This window comes from Cucurbita pepo, chromosome LG05, assembly GCF_002806865.2.
Source record: "Cucurbita pepo subsp. pepo cultivar mu-cu-16 chromosome LG05, ASM280686v2, whole genome shotgun sequence".
In the NCBI taxonomy this organism is placed as follows: domain Eukaryota; kingdom Viridiplantae; phylum Streptophyta; class Magnoliopsida; order Cucurbitales; family Cucurbitaceae; genus Cucurbita; species Cucurbita pepo.
In genome coordinates this window covers 1,650,909-1,673,983 of record NC_036642.1, presented here as the reverse complement: position 1 = coordinate 1,673,983, position 23,075 = coordinate 1,650,909, and the positions used below count along the sequence as shown (strand labels likewise).

Below are 23,075 nucleotides of genomic sequence, written 5' to 3'. Positions count from 1 at the left end.
AAGTACACAACAATCCAACCGCCCACCCATCACTTTGAATCACGAATACGTCTGTTTGTTCCCACATCCAAACTGCCGACGATCCTATTAAGAATCCCACGCCCCAAAATTGGGCCTTCTAATTCTCTGAAGGCCCAATTTCACAAGCCCTAAATGTCTTGTGGGCCGGGCTTTCATTCACACACACAAGTAACTAGTAAAACCCCAAAATTTATGATCTCTCCGTCTCAGATCTTAATATTCAGAAGAAAAAGATTTGAAGAGCCTAAAGAAATGGGATTGGGGATATATATAAATATATATACAAAATGGAAAACTGTATCCAAACTCTCATAAAGGAATTAGGTTAGTCAACAGCATGTGGTGATATATGCTGTTAAGAAGACAACAAACAAACAATTTACAGGGAACAAAATTTAAATAAAATTAAATATAAATGATTTTCTATCGATTCTGCAAAGCCAAAATTCACATCACACTGCACTTTTCCTTCGGTTTTGCGTCGGTCCTCGCGGAAGAAGATGGCGGGGTTTTTCCACTACTTTTAGACACCTGCAAAATGCAACCCCCTGCCTATTTTAAGTATTCCGGAAATGGGGTAGTTTATAAATATATAGACCTAAATTAAATATGCCTTTCTCTTTTGACTAATATATATTAAAGAAAAACAATTAGACTGATAGTTCATGTAGAAAGTTATCTTACACCAGTTTAGTTTGGTTATATCAAATGGGTTTAGTTTGGTTATATCAAATGGGTCAAACATCTTTTAAACATAAATTGGGTCAAACATCTTTTAAACATAAATTGGGTCAAATATCTTTTAAACATAAATTGGGTCAAACATCTTTTAAACATAAATTGGAAGTTAAGAGCATTGATGGATAATTTTAAAGTTTATAGACCTATCAAACATTTATTAAAGTTTCTATACCTATTAGACATAATTTTGAAAATTAAACTAAATTGTAATTTAGCCTAGCATTTATCATTTGAAGTACATTTTTTTGCTAGTTTTCTTCACATGCTTGAAAACGTGGAGCAAATGCAGAAATAAATAAAACCACAACTATAGAAANTGTCAGAATCAGAGAGTGGGATCCACACCATCCCTGAGCTATCGTTTTCTTTGTTTCATCCGCTGCTTAAGATTTTTTTTTGTCCTTTGTTTTTCTCTTGCATTTCTTTTGTGAATGTTCAAAAGTCAATCCTTTGGTTAATTCAAATCGCCTCATGTGTATATAATCTTACGACTTTTTTAATTTTTTTTATTAAGTGTTTCAAATTTATATTTCATGAAAATTTTGTAAGTCCAGCCAAGAAACAATATAAANGAAATGGGATTGGGGATATATATAAATATATATACAAAATGGAAAACTGTATCCAAACTCTCATAAAGGAATTAGGTTAGTCAACAGCATGTGGTGATATATGCTGTTAAGAAGACAACAAACAAACAATTTACAGGGAACAAAATTTAAATAAAATTAAATATAAATGATTTTCTATCGATTCTGCAAAGCCAAAATTCACATCACACTGCACTTTTCCTTCGGTTTTGCGTCGGTCCTCGCGGAAGAAGATGGCGGGGTTTTTCCACTACTTTTAGACACCTGCAAAATGCAACCCCCTGCCTATTTTAAGTATTCCGGAAATGGGGTAGTTTATAAATATATAGACCTAAATTAAATATGCCTTTCTCTTTTGACTAATATATATTAAAGAAAAACAATTAGACTGATAGTTCATGTAGAAAGTTATCTTACACCAGTTTAGTTTGGTTATATCAAATGGGTTTAGTTTGGTTATATCAAATGGGTCAAACATCTTTTAAACATAAATTGGGTCAAACATCTTTTAAACATAAATTGGGTCAAATATCTTTTAAACATAAATTGGGTCAAACATCTTTTAAACATAAATTGGAAGTTAAGAGCATTGATGGATAATTTTAAAGTTTATAGACCTATCAAACATTTATTAAAGTTTCTATACCTATTAGACATAATTTTGAAAATTAAACTAAATTGTAATTTAGCCTAGCATTTATCATTTGAAGTACATTTTTTTGCTAGTTTTCTTCACATGCTTGAAAACGTGGAGCAAATGCAGAAATAAATAAAACCACAACTATAGAAATCATAGGTGGCTAGGTCCAAATGAATTATGTCATAAAAAATAAAAAATTGATACTGAGGATCTATAGCATGAAGAGAAAGTACAAGGCCTACAACAAGAACAACATACCTGAGGACCCACGACCAGCCTTGAACTGCCGCCAGAAGATGGCTGCTGCACATTTTGTCGCTGTGGTTGTTGTTCAAACTCCTGTTGTTGCAGGGCTATTGCNCCTCATGTGTATATAATCTTACGACTTTTTTAATTTTTTTTATTAAGTGTTTCAAATTTATATTTCATGAAAATTTTGTAAGTCCAGCCAAGAAACAATATAAACCTCATGTATATTTATGTGTATATAATCTTACGACTTTTTTAATTTTTTTTATTAAGTGTTTCAAATTTATATTTCATGAAAATTTTGTAAGTCCAGCCAAGAAACAATATAAAGAAATGTCATTTTTTCAGATCGAAAATTTTTCTAATCATCACCATATCAATTCAAGTAAATATCACTATTGATTTTTCACCACGTTAATGAGTCTTTGTATAATTATTTTAATTAAATTGAAACCAATAATTAAACAAAAAAACAGGGGGGGGGNGGGGGGGGGGGGGGGGGGAGGGTAACTATTGGAGATAATTTGATGGAACTGAGTCAAAGCAGTGCCCCGGGGCTTTTCTTGAAAAAGAAAATAAAAATAATTTAAAAGACATTTAAATAATTTTATTTATAACCATCAAGATTATTCTATGAGAATATCTTGATTGTTTGTTATTAAAAAAAATAATAATAATAATAGAAGTGGCATGAAATTCAAGGGTAGGAATTGAGAACTTTTCTAACGCATAAAGAATCAAACTAGAAATATCTATAAAAAGAAAAAACAAAAATAAAAATATTGAAAACCCATCAAATTTGAATCTCAGTTTCAGTACATAGAAGGTGATGAACAAATAAGTGGGTGGGCTATGGTAACAGTTAGATGAGTAGTGGGATTTTATGAAAAAGGAAAAAAAAAAAAAAAAAAAAAGCAACAAAATGATGGTGCTGTTGTAACGTACACAACAATCCAACCGCCCACCCATCACTTTGAATCACGAATACGTCTGTTTGTTCCCACATCCAAACTGCCGACGATCCTATTAAGAATCCCACGCCCCAAAATTGGGCCTTCTAATTCTCTGAAGGCCCAATTTCACAAGCCCTAAATGTCTTGTGGGCCGGGCTTTCATTCACACACACAAGTAACTAGTAAAACCCCAAAATTTATGATCTCTCCGTCTCAGATCTTAATATTCAGAAGAAAAAGATTTGAAGAGCCTAAAGAAATGGGATTGGGGATATATATAAATATATATACAAAATGGAAAACTGTATCCAAACTCTCATAAAGGAATTAGGTTAGTCAACAGCATGTGGTGATATATGCTGTTAAGAAGACAACAAACAAACAATTTACAGGGAACAAAATTTAAATAAAATTAAATATAAATGATTTTCTATCGATTCTGCAAAGCCAAAATTCACATCACACTGCACTTTTCCTTCGGTTTTGCGTCGGTCCTCGCGGAAGAAGATGGCGGGGTTTTTCCACTACTTTTAGACACCTGCAAAATGCAACCCCCTGCCTATTTTAAGTATTCCGGAAATGGGGTAGTTTATAAATATATAGACCTAAATTAAATATGCCTTTCTCTTTTGACTAATATATATTAAAGAAAAACAATTAGACTGATAGTTCATGTAGAAAGTTATCTTACACCAGTTTAGTTTGGTTATATCAAATGGGTTTAGTTTGGTTATATCAAATGGGTCAAACATCTTTTAAACATAAATTGGGTCAAACATCTTTTAAACATAAATTGGGTCAAATATCTTTTAAACATAAATTGGGTCAAACATCTTTTAAACATAAATTGGAAGTTAAGAGCATTGATGGATAATTTTAAAGTTTATAGACCTATCAAACATTTATTAAAGTTTCTATACCTATTAGACATAATTTTGAAAATTAAACTAAATTGTAATTTAGCCTAGCATTTATCATTTGAAGTACATTTTTTTGCTAGTTTTCTTCACATGCTTGAAAACGTGGAGCAAATGCAGAAATAAATAAAACCACAACTATAGAAATCATAGGTGGCTAGGTCCAAATGAATTATGTCATAAAAAATAAAAAATTGATACTGAGGATCTATAGCATGAAGAGAAAGTACAAGGCCTACAACAAGAACAACATACCTGAGGACCCACGACCAGCCTTGAACTGCCGCCAGAAGATGGCTGCTGCACATTTTGTCGCTGTGGTTGTTGTTCAAACTCCTGTTGTTGCAGGGCTATTGCTAATTGCAGGTCAGAACTGCAAAAATTTAAATACCATTGTGATCATCAGCAATCAGCTCTAGTCTGCAAAACATATCCGCTAGAATTTTAAATTAATAACTGACAATGAATTTGGCCAGTACTTGGAGTTTTAAGTGAATGTCTAAAACGCTGGAGTGTTTTTTCTCTTTGACAAGAACAATTGGGTATTTAATAAACTCCAGCTATCCAAATTATTATATGGTTCGGGAATGAAATCATGCAAAACAAGGATTGGGGTGGTGGGAATCACTTGTTTAGTTCCCTGAGAGATGAGCTCCCAACCAATGCGAATAAACACAAACATAAGAAAATATGTACTGGAAAAATAGCAATAACAAGATAGGAAGTGTTTTGCAGCATTCCTTTGCATGCTTTCGTAAAAAGAGTAATATACTAAAAGTAACGAGATAGAAAGTTACTTCAAATCCAATCCGGCATGTTTGGTGGCATCAATACTTGCAAGATAATCCTGCAGCATGTACAAAATAGTCTTGGTAAATTGCTAAAGAAAAATATATCAGGGCAGTAAAAAATTGTTCAAATATATATATAACACAAACCGCAGTGCTTGCCATGGCATTATGTTCATCCCAAGATTCATTAGAATGACTTTCTACTTTGAATTCTTTGAAATTACCCGTCATAAATAAAGTATCTCCATTCACCTGCAAAATATTTGAAGTTATAAGTTGGATAGAATAATTAACAAACTGCATAAAAGCATAGTCCCGCTAGTACAATTGCAGGGCATGATTTGAGTTTAAGATTAGCTAAGAGAAATATCAAGGTGAACATATTAAAGACGTTTCAAATGTATTAAACTATCATCTATGTGAGAGACCTCCAGTGGCTAAGGAGAATGCTAGGAAAGAAGGAGGAAGAGTGGATTTGAGAAATTCTTCATGTGAAAGTTAGTAATGTGTTGGGCCTGCCTGTGTGGGTCCTAGTTAGTTGGGATGACTATTTGGAGTATTTTGTTGAGGATATCCTTTTGGCATTAGTCTCGTGAACAGAGGGTGGAGAACTACAGAGCTCTTGAATCCTCCCTTGAACCGAAGTAAAATTTACTATTTCAATAATTGTCAGAAAATCTTCTATCATGTTGCTATGATGTCTATTATTATTCTTTTAAGCAAAATTATTATTATTATTATTATTATATATTTTTAATGAAGTGCCCCACTATAAGTTATTTATGCTCATATAGAAAAAGTTCATTGAGAAGATTTACCTCATTTAGCTTTTCCCACACCAAATCAGGTTGATGAATGTAACCTTGGTCTGTAGCTAAGAGATAAAGCTGGCCATCAAGCTGAAGATGAGATGAGAAAAAATTGGTATTTATTGTTCAACTATAAGTATTTGGTCAGCAAAACCCACCATGGTTCAACTATAAGTAAAGCTGAAACCCACCAATGGTCAACGGCTCTGGCAGTCAAAAAAAAGAAAAAGGAAAACATGGTTCAATTTCAATTCTCGCTGACCTTAAACATGGTGCTGAAGTGATTATTCCGGAAAAAAACACAAAGTTCACGCTCTTTAAGTCCATCTTGTAAGGAGAAAAGGCTGCAAAAGCAATAACAATATGAGGCTCTACACAATACCAGTGAAATTAAACAAAAGTGTCCAGCAGAGAAATTGAGGACGATAGGCAAGAACCAACCCATAAAATGTTAGCTGACTTGCATTGTTCTTTAAGAAATTCCTGATCAGCTCCCCTGATAACAATTAAGAGGCTTTTCCTGATAAGTTTCAAGGCAATAAATACAATATTGGCAAGTGGAAACATCATTAACCTTTATGATACAAATCACTTCTACCTTGTTTTGGACTAATTTCATCCTTTGCCGGTACATTTGGGAAATTTATTGAGCTTCCACAACCTTGTTCTGCAAGAACCACTTCACCTTCATATACAGGCTCTTGAGCTGCAAGAACCGCACTTCGTGCATCCAATATACATTCCTCTCCTTCATACATGGGCTCACTACCAACAGTTGAAGTCAAACCGCCAGGTACATCAACACATTGAATTTTACCATCTGCTGAATCTGTACAGGTAACAGATGAAGATAGGCCTGATAGTTCACTTGAGTCTTCCTTATCTACCGGTTTATGATCGACTGATTCAAAAGGAGCTGGCAAAGGGGTTTTATCATTCTTGTGAGAAATATCGTCAGTATTCTCATTCACCAATGAACTCTCTCTTCCAGAAATGGGATCAGTCTCAATTAATGTTTCATGATTGTCCAACATGTCAGGGCAAATCTTATGCCCTTCAGACTCAACAGTCTCAAGGGGCTTTCCCACATCAGCCTTCAACGGTGAAGAGCTTACTTGCTCCTGTGATACGCCTTCATCATCACTCTTGCTCAAAGAGGTTCTGCAAGAATCTTCGATGGATAAACTGGGCTGCTGGTTAAGATTATTTTCTGCAGCACAAATGCCTTTTATTATGGCCTTCTCCACGGCATCTATGATTGAAACCTTTTCAGGAGATGGTTCCTCATCCAATTTGGTGGCATAAGTGTCCCCCACGGAATCGACAACACCATGATTATCCATTGAGATTGGTGTTACAGATTCAGACAATTTCAAGGCTCTCAACAACTCTGCCTCTTCTTCAAGATCCCCTTTTCTCATTCGTTGCTCATCAGAGACTGAACGAGGTGATTCATCAAATGAACAATTTTTCGAAAGACTTGGAGATGGTACTCCAAGCGTTGCTGTTGTTGCAGCTACAAAATCAATACAATCATCTTCAGGATTATTACTACATTGATCCTCCATGTGCTGTGTTTCCAGAGCAACAAGCTCCTCCATAATAGCGTTGTAGGATTTGGAACCAATTGCACTAGCAGTATCATGATCCTGCACACAGAAAGAACAGTAGGAAACGAAGTATATCCTTGAATTTAAGTAGGAAGGTCAAACCAAATGGCGGAATAAAGATAGAACTCTATTCCCACTATCAATAAAGGGTGGTCCGTAAACTTTTTCAATATATATATTTCAGTTTAAAAAATTGTAACAAATATATCTTTGTACCAACTGCCAACAAGTTCTAGGGTGGTGGCATATTAAGAAATAACAGCCTAGTAGGTAGCCTTGGAGAATCCAACATAGTTCTTTAGTGATCAAGTTCAGAGGATCCAAGGGACCAAAAGCCCTGTAGGCTACATTGCAGACATCTTGAATATCAGTCCAATGTTTACAACAATGGCTTCATTATCAGTCCAAACCTACCACAAAACCTTCATTACCTGCACTTCTATTTATTAAACAGTCTCCCCTAATTCTGTAATAATTCAACCATGGCAACCAGAGTTTGACCAACAAAAAAGGATTTTACCAAGAAATTTAAGATCCCTAATATAAAACCTTTTTTCTTTTTAAGTCATGGAATTCTAGAAAAGGAACCAAATATATAAATAGACTTTCAAGACATTGATAAAGTCACATGCCTACAACTTGAGAATAGGAAGAATAAAAATCAACACAGAGCACAAGAAACTCTATAGTATTGTTAATTTAATTTATCTTAGTAATTAGAAAGAAAGTATATAAGAACCTGAGGATCAACTATCCAACCATGATATAGAGGAATATCCAACAAATCAAAAATGGCGCATTCTGGAGTGAATTCAAAATCATCAATCCTGCAAGTACAACATTAAACTTAGTTCAGAAAAAGGCATGAAAACAAAAGGACTAGGAGAGGACTAAAGCTTATACCTACCTCCTAAACCTAATATTTACATCTATCCCTGTTGCTAGCCGTGGTAGCAGATCAATAGCATCAGCAATGTTCTGTTGTTGATTCTCAACAAAACCAGCATCTTTGTTCTGTTACCCAAAAAGAGTTTATATAAGAACTGAATAAGAAGAAAATGGGGTGAGAGAAATCTTTCAAAGAGTATAGAGAAGAAAACTATTTACATCAACATTACTATTTGAATCAATCAACCGTTCAGCGACCAGAGACAACAATTTCTCCTGCGATACTTCTGTTGCATCTGGACCCAGATTTAAGTTGTTCCGCAACAAGAGAACATTGCCTGCAACAGCCCCAACGTGAATAACCGAAGATGGATTTTTACTAGTCTAACAAAAAAAAACAACAAAAGACACCGAATAGTGTAAAAATAAAAGCATCTTAATAGAATGAGCATCCTTAGTTAACTGAATATTGCTATGAAACTAGTTTGTTTCAGTTTTCATCAATCTTCAGGTAGCTAACAACTTTGGAATTCTAATATCTATTGCTTGTAATATATCCAAGCCAGTAGCAAAAACAACCAAACTCAACATAAAAAAGAAGGTGCACAATATTCTGATAAGCCAGGCACAGCACATTGCACATATAATATTAGAATGCATAATTTATATTTATGGAAAAGTAAGCTATTTATTCATTTTTAGAGATTCTAGAGTCATAAATACGACTTCCTATTCTACGGAAAATAAAATCTATAAATGCAAGAGTAGAAATACTTCATTCAGAATGTTTGAAACAAGAGAAATCTATGGTGAGATTTGAGAAGATCAACAGCTGGGAGTTCAAAACAGATCACAGATCCTAATGGACTCCAACATCTACCGACCCCCTCCTTTAGATTACTAGTAGCTTGAAGACAGCTCACTAGAGCCAGTGTAATTAACTGGTTTTTTTTTTTTTTTTTAAAGACATGAGTGGAGTTTTTTCCTCAGCCTATAAATATGGCTGCACTGTATATTTTATCACAATTAATGAGAAAAAGGTTCGATGGTTTTCTCCTTCATTTTTTTTATTGTTCTCTTCCTTTAAGAAGCAATTATAATTTGAAAACGTTGAGAGTATTGTTTGTCCCTAACTCTTGTTAATAACTAGTTAATTGTACAGTAAGCTACAGAGTTTGATCAATTTTGTTGTATCGGTTGAGTCTGTTAGCAGCACTAAGCTTTGTTTATTTAAAGCTTAGTCTATCCTTGTATTGTGCACTTGTGGTTGCTTAATAAAATAGACTCAAGTATTACATCAGATAGAATAAGTCTAGTTGTGTGGGCAATAGTTTACAAATCAGAAATTGAGAGGACAAAAGTAAAATGCCGAAGATCCAGATCATTTACCCTCGTGTTTATGATCTGATATTTCTCCACAACTTCAAATAATTTGAAATCAAAATAAGTTGTGGGCGATTTCCAATATTTGTTAAAATTCTATTCGTATAGAGAGACAGAATAAAAGGCTAGAATAAAATGGGAAGATTCTATGCGGTATCCTGAGGTTATTATTTAAAAGAAAGCTAATGATCATACAGAGTAAAATGGGAAGTTCTCGTGGATCAAAAGAATATCATACAAAATAATAATACTAATAAAAATAAAAATTCCAATGATCTAAAGAAAGATAGAAAAAATCCTAAATACATTCATTTCAAATCTGTCTCGTTCAGAAATAGTTAAAAAAAAACTTTAAGTCATCTACCCATGAACGTTTTTGGAAAAGGTTGAAGGAAAACTGAAGTTAACTCCTAGAATATGGAAGAAGTGTGGGTCTGCTAGGACACTCCGGTCACCAAAATATTGAAGATGCTAAGTAATCAGGAAACGGGAAAGAGAGTGAGAGTAATAAACCCTAAAATGGCCATTACTATTCAATTTATAAATAAATCAATAGGCAGAGTGAATCAATGAAAAACAATCATACTACAGACGACTGAACGTTCGATCACCATTGACCAAAACATATTCCATAAGAGAATTTAGCATTGGCACAGACGGACTCGTTACGGCCCTCAAACATTCCGCGATCAGATAAGCACAAGTAAAACAGAAGAAGAACATAAATTCAACTCCAAATCTCCAATCCAATATGCGACTAATCCACCAAAAACCACCCGCCCACGCGATTACCTAGTCTACCGGAATCAAATTCAAAGAAGCAACAACAGGCGTCCGAATAGTTTCACGTAAAGGAAGGAAAAATGTGGCCAGAGCAGAAAACGATAGCAATCAAGAGTGAAACCCTAACATGCGGAAGATGGATAGATAGATAGATAGGGAGAGAGATGATTACATATGGCGAGGAGAGGGCATGGACCATTATCGTTCTGGAGAACAATAGGCGTAGAGCGGCCAAGAAATTGAATAGTTTTGGTCTTGTATAGGCATTCATTTTCCTTTTCCTTGGGCGGCTGCTGTTGCTGTTGTTCCAGGGGTGGATTTGGAGGGTCTTCAGAGGAAGAAGGCGACGCCATGAGCGATCTCTTAGGAATTGCAACCCCGTAGTTGCTCACTGTGTTTTATACACACAAATGGTAAAAGGAAAGAAATGAGAGAAGGATTTGAGAATGTGGATTTAATTGCAATCCCTTTTTCATTTACTTTTCTTTGTTAAATTACGCGTTATTGCTTATTTTATAATTACAATAAATAAATAACCGAAACTTATCATAATTTTATATAAATAAAATATTTTAAACAATTTTATCACCTTTTTAATTTTAGATATTAAAATAATTTTAACTAATTAAAATTAAATTTAATTATCATTCACATACTTGTAACGTAATAAATTTTAATAAATTATCCTTAAATAAATGAATTTCATAAAATTATATAAACTTTTTGTTCGATCTTTTATTCCTTTGTCGTTAAAATTTTTTTAGCTTTTGTTTTGTTTGTCATGAATTTTCCTTAAATCTAAATAATATTTTAATTATTTACTCTTTCCAAAATTTAAATTTTTCGATTGTAATTCATCTTTAACTTTATTATTCTTTAAAATGCATCTTAAATTTTTCTAACCTTTTAACAAACTAAAGCTAACATCGATTCAATGATGGCTCGAACGATATATGCATGTCTTGGTTAGGGGTTGGTTTGTAATTGTGCACCAACTTACTTCGAGAAATTAATATGAATACTTCCTCGTTAAGAAATTGTTTATTACTTTTGAATACCTAATTTGTAATTACCTTATTTATCCTTTTTGGAATTTGTGTTGTACCATTTTAAAACGGATTTGTTTTTTAAGATCATTTTTTAACTAAACAATTGCATTTTTAATTATAATTCTTACTTTGTTGTTTTCTTCTTTAAAAAATATAATATTTTTTTAATTAACCTATAGTTATTTGATTTCTTAGATTTGAAATTAAAAAATAAATTATCAATTGAAGAAGCCAAATAAAGACGAGCTAGCTAGCTTGACTTATTGTTTCAAATTGTATCATGAATGCAGACTAGGGGTTGGTTTGTAATTTCACACCAACCTACTTCAAGAAATATTGATCCCTTTTCCAGAAAAAATACATAAATATTCATACTTCCTTATTAAGAAATTGAATATTTCTGCATATTTCTCTCTTTATTCTCATTATTATTTTTTTTAAATCGTGATGTACCATTTAAAACGCTATTTCTTCGCAACCACCCACAAATTATATTTTTCAAAATTCTCTCATAATTATTGTTTTCGCTCTTAAAAATATATATTATCATTTATGAGGGGCTAGATTCGAAACAAATCGACTTTATATGTTTCTTAATAAGTTTGATGGCTCCAAAGGATTTATTTGTGTTATACTTATCCGAAGCTCGTTTAATTATTAAAATTGTTAAATTCAATATTTTATTTATAAAACCTAATACTTTAAGTAATAATTAGTTGATAAATAAATTATTTTTTATAAAATATCTAACATAGATTATTAATTAAAAGAAATACACGAAAATATTCCATTAATTAAATTCGAAAACCAACTTACTTTATTAAAGGGAAACTTTGGATGCACCTTTTCTTTTTCTTGGTCCTTTTTTTGTTCACAGTTTGTAAGAATGTTTGACTAATTTGATTTACATAATTAAAAACGTATTTGAAAAATAGTTTAAAAGGTAAAAGATTAATTTGAAGGCGACCATTTCTTTCAATTTAGGAGGCAGTCCTCGGATTTAAGTTAAATTAACATATGAACCCCAAATAAAACAAACAAAATTTGGAAATGGGAAATATTGGAAATTGTTCTCCGTAGATTATTCACTTGCCAATAAAAAGAAATACAAAAATGAAAAGACTCACCAATCAACGAGGAAGAGGCACGTGACATAGTAGGACGATGTTCCCGACGGACGACGTGGATGCATTCCATTGGTCCAGCTCAGAACCGAATCGTACGGAACAATAAAACCCATCAAAAATTTTAACGTACGGAGCAACATTTGTTTAAACCCTCAAACGAAACAGCTTTTACGGTGCTCCAAATTTTAGCTGCAACCAAAACCCAACTGAAAAAATCCTCCCTTCTCTAAAACGGGCTTCTTGAGTTTAACCGGCAACCGACAGGAATGTTTGGTTGCTTCGCCATCAAATGCCTCCTTTGCCTCTCTAAGGGTCACCGCCATAAGAGGTTGTCAGTCACTTTGGCTACGTGTCACCACGTGAGCTGGTGGCACACTAACCCTTGTGCACCCAGATGCGAGGGAAAAAGGAAAGGAGTGAAAGGAGAGTAAAAGGGGAAGCATGGAAATGGGTTGCATTTTATTCTGTTTGGTTTCTTTTTTTGGGAGGTTTATATTTTGTTTCCTGAGATTTCCCGAAAAAGAAAGAGATCAGGTTCTTCATCACTTCAAATTCTCTTTCTTCTTCTTCTTATTCTTCTTCTTCTTCTCTTACATTTCTAGGGTTCTTCTAAGCTAAACTCCACCTCCACTACATTCTCCTCCCCAAGGAATCAAACCATTACTTCAATCCCTTTCTTCTCTCTCTTTTCATATCTCAAAAAACCCACCACTTTCAGAGGTGAGCCTTGTAAAAATTTGATTTTGATCCATTTATCCAAATGGGGTTTCATTAAATTCTGTTTTGATTTCTGGGTTTTGATCAATTTTATATTTTTCGTGAGATTTTTGTCCAAATCTGACCTTTATTGTTGAAAAAGGAAGCAACTTTGAGAGAAAGGAAAGGAAAAGAAAAATGGTGAGGGGAAAAACCCAAATGAAGCGCATAGAGAATGCTACAAGCCGGCAAGTGACCTTCTCAAAGCGGAGAAATGGGCTGCTGAAGAAGGCCTTTGAGCTATCAGTTCTTTGTGATGCTGAAGTTGCTCTTATCATTTTCTCTCCAAGAGGCAAACTTTATGAGTTTTCAAATTGCAGGTACTTTTTTCCTTCCTTTATTTACAAAAACCTCTCTTCAAATCTCTCAAATCACCGTCCTTTTGGGGTTAATTCTTAATTAACTTGTGTGTTTGTTTGTTTTCTTTTGGGCACTGTCTATTTCCCTTGGCTCTTCTATTTCTTTCTCTCTTTGCAATCAAATTAGTACTGCCGTCCTTCTCTTATTTACCTAACCCCAACAAGATTTGCATTAATGGGTCACTGCCTTAAACTCATTTCAAATCTTTTTTACTGTTCTTCCTGATCTAGGGCTTATCTGGGGACAACATTATTTTGTTTGTTTCTTCTTGAGTAATTGAGGATCACTTTGTAAATTTGTTTTTGAACAATTTTAAAAAATAAATTTTGTATATTTTCAATGTATGTTCATAATATTTCATGTTATAAACTTATTCTAGTTTTGTTGTATTCAACTGATGCATAATAATAATAATCATCATAAGGCTTAGAATCAAAAGTAGTCCTTAAAAGGAATGAAATTTCTCTATCTCCAAGGTCATTCTCAGGCTTTGTAGATGAACAAAAAAAAAAATAATAATTTAAGCAAATGCTAGGCTATCCAAAAATAGGAAGCTATAAGAACTTTAATAGGGACATGATTAAGAACATTTAGCTTCAGAATCCAATGGGAGATCAAATTTCACGATGCCCCATTTGGTTATTTAATTCCACGCATGGCTTTGAAGGTCATATCCCAATGAACATGGGAAATCTTGGTCGTTCATTTTAAACTAACCCTTTGATTAAAGTTCCAATCTTTCCAATGAACAAAGTTTGAATGTGTGGTAATTGGATTAAAATTGGATTAAAATGAGTAATTAATATTAAGTTCTAAGTCTTAATGTGGAGTTAATTTTGTTGTTGGGATGGAGATGTTTCAGTATGAACAAGACAATTGATCGGTATCAGAACAGAACCAAAGAAATTATGTGTACAAACAACCAAGGTTTAGAAGATGTGCAGGTTGGTTGATTCTCAAACACATTCATGTTTGTGGTTCCTTATAAGCATCGAAAATCAAACAGAAACAAAAACATATCTGTTTTTTTTTTTTTTTTTTTTTTTTTTTTTTTTTTTTTNTTTGTTTGGATTGGAAGTTGGAGAAGGAATTTGACTCATTTACCATGACTAAGAAGTTACAGCACCTTGAAGTCTGTAAAAGGTTTGAGATTATTTTGAAGAACACAAAAAAAAAAAAAAAAAAAAAAAAAAAAAAAANTACATATTTATTAATCTACAAACATGCTGAAGCTCTCATGAAATAGTACAGAAAATTGATGGGAGATAGCTTGGATTTGTGCTCCATGGAAGAGTTGCAGCAGCTTGAAAGGCAAATTGAAAGAAGCTTAACAAAAATTAGGTCAAGAAAGGTACATTCATGTCTCAGATTCTAAAACATTTCCCCTTTTTAGATTTGTTCTTATTTTGTTTCAATTTCAGTATCAATTACTGAAGGAAGAAATTACGAAGCTGAAGGAAGAGGTAATTTTCATTACATTATTTACATAAATGAATTAAAACTATTGGTGATTTGAATTTTGATTTGGTGAATAGGAGAAAATGTTGCTGGAAGAAAATGCAGCTCTCTTGAAAAAGGTTAAGCAATCTTTTTTGTTTTGATTAATGTCAATTTCCTTAGAACTGTTCCTCGTACAAATAATCCATAAAATTCAAACAAGAAAATGAATGTTTTTTCAGGTTGGAAGTGAATGGAAGCACCAAGATGAGGCCATGGATGTTGAGACCCAACTGTTCATAGGGCCATCAGATAGAAGAGGCGGCAGTGGCTTCCTGTGTAGATATCTTCACAATCAACCCACTTAATAAAGACACAAGCTTTGTGTTGAACCCCAAAAAAAGGTGAGTTTTTTACATGCAGTATTAACACTAAAAGTGAAACCAAAAAAATTGGTTTCTGATAAAATGTTTGATTAAATACTGTTACGAGGAATCAAACTATCTGTATATTTAGGAAGTGTTCCTTGTCGGATAATGTTGTTTTGTACTTGGTTTTTCCATGTGGTTTCAGTGCATAACATGTTTGTGTTTCTCTTTTTATGGTTACTTTGCTTTAAAAAAAAATGTGGAAATTTGGTGGTTTAATGAAATCATAATTAAGTTAAGTTAGGGTTATGGGCTTTTCTCTCCCATGTGCAGTATCGTACACAGATATTGAAGCTCCCAAAAGTTGAACCCTAATTTGGAAATTAGGATTTTACCCAAAATTGGGTGTCCTTCAGATTGATTCATGACAATGACCTCCGCCAATTAAACCCTCAAATTTCTTATTTATACATTAACTATTTTTTTTTCCTTTCAAAACTATATATTATATCAGCTAAAATTAGCTCGAGAATGGTCACGAGTTTAAAAGAATTGAAAAGAGAATAATCTTCACTTTAGAATCAAGAAATAAGATGTTGGAGAATGTCGGTCCATTATGTGCTATTCCGAATTTTAGGCCGGACTTCATTTTATCTATTAGAACATTTTTAACCGATTTTTTTTTAGTTCAATATTTAGAATTTTAGGTTTTAAAATGCTGATTGATATTTTAGCTTAGAAACAAAAGTCTTTCAATTCCATCCCGTGATTAATAATTCAATAGTATTTGGCTCGGGAATAACGTTGTAAAATACTTTGTGGCCAAGCACACTAAACAACAAAGACAGAAAGTTGTTAGGATAAATTGTTTTTGATTACTTTGTTCGTATTGATAGTTTAACTCAAACGGAGCAATTGTTGTTTCTTTTTATTAGAGGAGAAGACGAGATTTCGCATCTCAAACAATAGTAATAGCTTTGACGTGACACTTTGAGTGAACATGTTAAAATGATTCGTATACTTGTGGAGATAATTTTATAAAAACAAGGAGTAAGTAATATGATCATGTTAGAGCGGGATGTAAAGGCCATCACATATCAATTATGAATTTAATCTTTCTCCCGAAATAGAGATATAGGTATGGAAAGTTTAGGTAGAAACATACAATCTTGAGAGTGGGGTAAGAATCTTATTCGTGCTTGGTTGCATGTGAGATATTGAAATGGTAGACGATCCCACCATGATTTAATTTAAAATAAATTCACTTTATTGATTTTAATTTTAAATAATTGTAAAGGTAGGGACGTCCACGTTTAAAACGAAAAAAAAGAAAAACATTAAATTACTTAATAAATAAAAATATAACAAGAAACCAATGTTTTAAAATTACATTATTTATCAATACTCTTATAAAATCTTGTTTATTTCTAAACCTTCAATTTTATCCAATAAATAAATTAAAGTTTTAGATTTCGATGATTTGAGGCAATTCAGCTAAATAATAATACACAGGAGAAAATAAAAAATAAAAATAAAGTAGCAATTTAGGAAAACATATCGGTACACTAAAATAGAAAAGAAATAAAAGGTTTGCGGGTAAATTAATGAAGGATTGTGATTGGAGGAAATTAAAGTCAATTATGGTAACGCTGTCGTTTAAGCAGCCGTCCACGTAAGAAGGTGGAGGAGCTGGAAGCTTACTTGAGCGCTGGGAGTGGCGTGCTTGAAGCAACCGCGAGGGGCAACGCAATTCTTTTCCGACACGCTTCTAATTCTCCAGATTTCTGGATTACACCAAACCAATACACACACAAGGAAAAAGAAGCCCCTAATTTATTCTTTTTCTTTTTCTTTTTCTTTTTTTCCCTTTTGTTTCGTAGAAGCCTTGTTTTTCTGCAATACCATTCCAGAGCTTTTCTTTTTCAACGAACCAACTCCCGACTTTCTGGACCTAATTCTGCAACTCGATCCCCAAAAGCAAACGCCATCGGAGAATCACAGAAGAACAAACAAAAATGAGGGGTTTGACGGCGAATTCTTCTGTTCTTCTTGCTCCTTCAAACCCATATCAGAATTCCTCTCTGTTTCCTTCTAAACGCAAGTCCAAGAAGAAGAACCATGCCATGGTTCCTGTATGCGAGATTTCTGCTTCTTTTCGTTTTCATTTTTGATTAAAGAATGGATTTTTGAAGATGGGTTTTGTTTTGATTTGTTGATCAGGTAGCGAGGCTGTTTGGGCCGGCCATATTTGAAGCTTCCAAGTTGAAGGTTCTGTTTTTAGGAGTGGATGAGAAGAAGCATCCTGGAAAATTTCCCAGGACTTACACGCTTACACATAGCGATATTACCTCTAAACTTACTCTCGCTATTTCTCAGACCATTAACAACTCTCAGGTAACCCCTTTTTTTTGTTCCCCCTTTTCGATTTATAGATTCCGCGAGTAACCCAGAATGAAAATTTCAACGTAATATTGATACTACTAATGAGAGACAAGTCGTTGAATAAATGATCCAAAAGTGGCAAGTTTTACATAGATCTAACTAAGAATAAAGTAAAAAAATGGTAAATTTGTGGTTTGATGGATTAAAAATGCAGCTGCAAGGATGGTATAATTGGCTACAGAGAGATGAAGTGGTGGGAGAGTGGAAGAAGGTGAAGGGAAAGATGTCGCTTCATGTTCATTGCCATATCAGCGGCGGCCATTTTCTTTTAGATCTCTGTGCTAATCTCAGATACTTCATCTTCCGCAAAGAACTCCCTGTGGTGATCTCCTTTTACTTCTCTCTCTGTTTTCATTTTAGGTTCATTAAGGACGCACTCATTATTTTGGACATAATTGAAGTCTAGAACGGGCTGTTGGGTTCTACCGTTTTACCTTACCCCCTAATAATTGCAGGTTCTGAATGCATTTGTCCATGGAGATGTGGACTTGTTCAACAATTACCCAGAATTACAGGACGCGTTGGTCTGGGTTTATTTCCATTCGAAGATCCCAGAATTCAACAAAGTTGAATGCTGGGGCCCACTCAAGAATCCAGCCCCACCTTCAGCTGGACTGGATGGGTCCAATTCAGATGAGCCCATATGGGATATGGGCCAAATGGAGCGGCCCAAACCTTGCCAAGAAGACTGCTCTTGTTGCTTCCCAACCATCCCTTCCATTTCATGGTCACCCAAAAATGAGTTGGAGAGTACCTGATTGATTTGGCTGGGGCTTATGCTTAAATGTAAATACTTCACATTATACAATATAGACCTTTCGTTTGCTCCTATTCTTTCGCGATCATCGTTTCGGTATGTTTTATAGTTTCGATTTTAATTCGTTAATCTTTGTGGTCGTTTTATCGTGTGTTTTAACGAGACATTTATAATAATAATAATAATAACTAAATTATTTCTAAATTTCCACACTTTCTCCTTGATTTCTTATAATATTGAATAATTATCAGTCCCATGAAAGAAATTTAAGATTTGAAACTATAATGGAAAAGAATAATACATATGTACATGAATTATACCCCAATATCTATGAATGAATCATATGAATAAATATTCTCTCCTCTCTTAAATTTACAAGTCACGGAAGTAATGATCAAAATATTGGGTGATTATTTACTAAACTATATATATATATATATATATATATATATATATATATATTTGTATTGAAGTGGGGGAAGATAATAAGGGAGATTTCAGACCATCTCCTCCCCTGTAACACTCTTGCAAAATCCATTACTTCCATTTTCATCTATAGCTTTCTCAGATCTCATGTAGCTTCGATTTCTGGCTATTGCAGACCAGATTTGGTTAAGTTCTTCACTTTGAATCTTTTTAAACCAGTGTGACAAAATCCTTGTCTTTATTCCTCAAAAAAAGATGGTGCAAGAAATTTGAAGGGTATGTGTTATAAGTGCTGACCGAACGATTCCTCGACCGTTAACGAATTGTGGTTCGTCCAAGGAAGGACGCTCCGATTTCATTCTCTGTGTTCTGCAGTATAATTTAAACCCATATGTGAGATTGAGTTGACAATGAAATGGAACAGAAGAGAATTCCTTTCCATAAGGATCCCAAGAACAACGTCAGACAAACATGTGCGAAGATATCATTTAAAATGCTGAAAATGTTCAAGACAGCTCAATAGCAGCTCTTGATTTTGTCTAACTATAAACTTATCTTGATCTGATTCAGAAAGCGATGTCAATGAAAAGACTACATTCAAGGGATACAAGATATCACATGTAATTTCACATCATATGCAAATGGACAGGATAATTTCTTTACCTGAGATTTTGGGGAGGGGAAGACATTCCAAAATCTTAGAGTTTCATCACCAGCTCCAGTTACAATGGTCTGCAAGGGAAAAGAATTCGATCAAAAAAACAAGTAAATCATCCATATGAGATCAGGAAAGGAAGTGAGTCAATAAGCTACCTGTCCATCAGGGGATATAGCAAGATAAAGAACTCTGAATGTATGGCCAGTCAGTGTTGCCAACTTCACAAGGGCATAAACTCAAGTTAGATTATGAAACAACACAATATGTCTACGGTCTACAGAGGAAAAGGGACAAGCCCAACGGACCTTGGACATAGTTGGATATCTCCAGACTATTATTTGGTTTTGGGAGAATCCATGAGTACTAACAAGTTCATTAACATTCTTAGACCATGCCAGATTGCATACCTGTCACATGAAACGAAAATGGTTTATCTCAAATTTTGATAATGAAGTAAGGCCAATCAACAATTAGTCCCCAGATAACTTATATCCCATCTAGGTTCTTCAGTGATAAATCCAAACTTCAGAATCAAATGGGTATAAGGAGATTAAGACAAGTCTTGATAGCAGACACGTCAACAACTACCTCAAATTGAATTATTTTGATGAAACCAAACAGCATATACCAGGTTGGGAATAATAGAAATTCAAGGGCGTCCAACCAACCTTTTTTTTTTTTTTTTTTTTTTTTTTTTTTNCTCCAGAAAGTCTCCCTTATTATGATCAAATATTAGCAAGAAGTCAGTAATCAAGAAAAATTAATCATGCCGGCATTTGATCTCCATCTTGAACAAACAATTCTAGAATTACTTTAGCTGGAGGTTGGCACATTCCATCTAACCAAGCTTGAATCACAGAACAAAACATGGAAAATATGTTACAAAAGAAAGGAAATAAACATCAATTACCTGACTTCCAGTATCCATGCAGCTCAAGTGTGTATTAGTGGTGGTGTTCCAAAAACGAATACATCGATCTGCGGTTCCACCTCCTGATGCAAGTAGTCCATGAAGATGAGGAGACCATGCTATAGCTTTTACAGCTGCTGTGTGCTCATAAAATTTAAGTACTGGTTGGGTTGAATGTTGATTCCAAACAAATAACTGAAAGCAGATCACAACAAATATCAATCATCATGGAAGAAGGAAAAACAAGCTGATATACAAGATGAAAGAAAGCAGCAGTATATCGTACTCTGTTATCATTCCCTCCTGATGCTAATTCACGGTTGTCATATGACCATTTCAATCCACAAACCTACAATACAACAGTTGCACTCTCTGGCTAAGAAACCGGTAAAAGAAAAACAAGAGACAGAGTATAATGACCCTAAGAAGATCCAATGCGAAACATAATATGGCAATACTAAAATGATCCTGAAGTTTAGTGGGAGCCAGGAAGAAATAACATGTCTGTAAGCATCACCTCTGATTTATGGCCAGAAAGTTTAGACACAAAATCATCCTGAGCCCGAATATCTCTCTGAAGAATACTCTTGTCCCGGCTACCAGATGATAAAAGAGATGAGCTCCAAGCTAAGGCCCCGATTCGTAATCGATGGCCCTCCATGGTCCTGATCCTTTTACAGCGTGATGCATCCCAAATCTAGAGAGATGAACGGGTTAATCAACACTGAAAGCAGGCACATAATCATATCCATCGGAATCTCAGTTATGCAATTCTCAAATATTAAACTTCCACAAGAGCTGAAAGAACAAAAGAACAAATTGAAGTTCCCATGCAAGAACATGCATAGAGTTAACTCATCATCACTAACCTGTACTTTACCATTGCTAGTGCCAACAGCAAGATGAGTTCCACGCTGTGCCCAGCCTACTGAACACACACTGTCATCAATTCCCAAGTCACATAACTTGGTGACCTGCAAAAATAATGCTGCTTAATAACTAAACATCCATTACATGCATAAAATATAGTTCATTCAGACTAATTCTAAGAATCTAAAACTATCTTATACTTGTAATGAAAGATATCACAGATCGGTCAATCCACGAATAGGAAACAGAAATCAAAGGGCAGGCAGAGGGTTACCTTGCTACTACAAGCATTCCAGAGATAAACACAATTACCCAACCCAACAGCCAGGACATTATGCGAAGACCAATCCACAAGATTCAGATAAAAATCATCTTGCAAAGCAGGTGCATCCAAGACCTAAGAATGCAGAGAAGGAGAAGAAAGAAAGAAACACGTTATAAAATCCAAAGACCAATCAACCCCAAATCCGCGTTAAAGAAAAACAAAAATCACCTTATAAGGCGATCGAGGAACCTTCCGTGGAGTCTTAACCGGACTAGGATTAATCCCAGGAGCTGCATTATCAAAGCCAAAAGGCGAGAGGGAGTGCATTGACCTCCTGGTCTCCGTCTTGTAGCGAAAAATATTATGATTGGGAAGGGACATTGGGGAGGTTCTCTTCTCGGGAGTAGCAGGAGGAACTACTCCAGCATCAGGGCCAAACAAAGCGGTGCGAAGAAGGGTAACGTAGGCAGAGGAAGTATCTTCCCGAGCATCGGAGTGGGAATTGGAGACAGGGGAAATATCAAAGAAGGCAAAATTGGAACCAGATCTACTGGGAATGAACCTATCGGAGTAGATAGCTCTGGAAGGCGACAAATGGTGATTAATATTGATCATGCGGTCAATTTGGCGAGATGGGGTTAGGGTTTCAAGAGAATGAGGGGCTCGGGACATTGAAGGGGGCAAATTGAGGTGGGAGGATGAGGAATTGGAGGAAGAAGAAGGAGAAGGAGAAGGCCTGGAAGATGATTGTTGGGTCCTCTGAGGAATGGGTTGATCTTCCATTGGAGGATCAATGGAAGAGATCTGAAAGGAATTGGAGAGAGAGAGAGAGAGAGATAGGGACAGAGAGAAATAGAGAGGAAATAGAGAGACTAAGGGAACATGGTGAGTAAAAGGGAGAAGAGGGGTTGTAATAGACGGAGAGGAAGACGGAGAGAGACATTTTGACAGCGGGGATGTTCCCGGCAAAAAAAAAAAAAAAAAAAAAAAAAANAAAAAAAAAAAAAAAAAAAAAACAAAACATAAAAAAAAAAAGAACATAGGTAAAAGGTAAGGCTTTTTCCCGGGAAATCTACGTGGCTACTGCCACTTTCCATTGGGTTTAACTGTTTTTATTGGCCCAACCCAACTCTAACACTCTAACACTACTCCTTACTTTAATTCCTATTTAATAACCCCCACATCCCCCCCTCCCAATATTATTGCATCAACCCTCCATTTACTAAATTCATTTCTTATTAATCCTCTTTTTTTTCTTAGTCCAAAATATAATAT

General features: G+C 34.5%; 4 protein-coding genes across 7 annotated transcripts; 2 read left to right on the top strand and 2 right to left on the bottom strand.

Annotated features, from left to right (window-relative positions):
• Nucleotides 1-1,335: 1,335 nt before the first annotated feature.
• LOC111794873 (ubiquitin carboxyl-terminal hydrolase MINDY-1-like) lies at nucleotides 1,336-10,815 on the bottom strand. 3 transcript variants are annotated; one of them, XM_023677047.1, is made up of 13 exons: nucleotides 10,548-10,814; nucleotides 8,429-8,547; nucleotides 8,229-8,335; nucleotides 8,061-8,148; nucleotides 6,310-7,360; nucleotides 6,153-6,207; nucleotides 5,974-6,055; nucleotides 5,721-5,801; nucleotides 5,050-5,154; nucleotides 4,909-4,958; nucleotides 4,448-4,484; nucleotides 2,251-2,331; nucleotides 1,336-1,616 (listed from the first exon to the last, which is right to left on the bottom strand). In XM_023677047.1, exons 1-13 carry the CDS (start codon nucleotides 10,726-10,728, stop codon nucleotides 1,533-1,535), a joined length of 2,121 nt encoding a protein of 706 aa, XP_023532815.1. In that variant the 5' UTR covers nucleotides 10,729-10,814; the 3' UTR covers nucleotides 1,336-1,532. The 3 variants fall into 3 exon arrangements, with proteins under 3 accessions (XP_023532815.1, XP_023532816.1, XP_023532814.1); XM_023677048.1 differs by lacking the exons at nucleotides 1,336-1,616; nucleotides 2,251-2,331 and adding an exon at nucleotides 3,442-3,732 and having other exon boundaries at nucleotides 4,367-4,484; nucleotides 5,062-5,154; nucleotides 10,548-10,815; XM_023677046.1 differs by lacking the exons at nucleotides 1,336-1,616; nucleotides 2,251-2,331 and adding an exon at nucleotides 3,442-3,732 and having other exon boundaries at nucleotides 4,367-4,484; nucleotides 10,548-10,813.
• A 2,274-nt stretch (nucleotides 10,816-13,089) lies between these two features.
• Nucleotides 13,090-15,696, top strand: LOC111795405 (agamous-like MADS-box protein AGL19). Of its 2 annotated transcripts, none has more exons than XM_023677817.1 (8): nucleotides 13,090-13,271; nucleotides 13,411-13,627; nucleotides 14,530-14,611; nucleotides 14,746-14,810; nucleotides 14,919-15,018; nucleotides 15,089-15,130; nucleotides 15,203-15,244; nucleotides 15,347-15,696. In XM_023677817.1, the coding sequence occupies exons 2-8, from the start codon at nucleotides 13,446-13,448 to the stop codon at nucleotides 15,470-15,472; spliced, it is 639 nt and encodes a 212-aa protein (XP_023533585.1). In that variant the 5' UTR covers nucleotides 13,090-13,271; nucleotides 13,411-13,445; the 3' UTR covers nucleotides 15,473-15,696. The 2 variants fall into 2 exon arrangements, with proteins under 2 accessions (XP_023533585.1, XP_023533586.1); XM_023677818.1 differs by having other exon boundaries at nucleotides 13,165-13,271; nucleotides 13,415-13,627.
• A 1,493-nt stretch (nucleotides 15,697-17,189) lies between these two features.
• On the top strand, nucleotides 17,190-18,792 carry LOC111795404 (protein STAY-GREEN, chloroplastic-like). Its single transcript, XM_023677816.1, has 4 exons — nucleotides 17,190-17,604; nucleotides 17,693-17,866; nucleotides 18,069-18,236; nucleotides 18,370-18,792. Exons 1-4 carry the CDS (start codon nucleotides 17,488-17,490, stop codon nucleotides 18,670-18,672), a joined length of 762 nt encoding a protein of 253 aa, XP_023533584.1. The 5' UTR covers nucleotides 17,190-17,487; the 3' UTR covers nucleotides 18,673-18,792.
• Nucleotides 18,793-18,927: 135 nt separating this feature from the next.
• LOC111795403 (protein FIZZY-RELATED 2-like) lies at nucleotides 18,928-22,708 on the bottom strand. The gene is made up of 10 exons (XM_023677815.1): nucleotides 22,029-22,708; nucleotides 21,810-21,932; nucleotides 21,535-21,639; nucleotides 21,183-21,362; nucleotides 20,952-21,014; nucleotides 20,666-20,860; nucleotides 20,061-20,162; nucleotides 19,911-19,973; nucleotides 19,761-19,829; nucleotides 18,928-19,466 (listed from the first exon to the last, which is right to left on the bottom strand). Exons 1-10 carry the CDS (start codon nucleotides 22,581-22,583, stop codon nucleotides 19,413-19,415), a joined length of 1,509 nt encoding a protein of 502 aa, XP_023533583.1. The 5' UTR covers nucleotides 22,584-22,708; the 3' UTR covers nucleotides 18,928-19,412.
• Nucleotides 22,709-23,075: the final 367 nt, after the last annotated feature.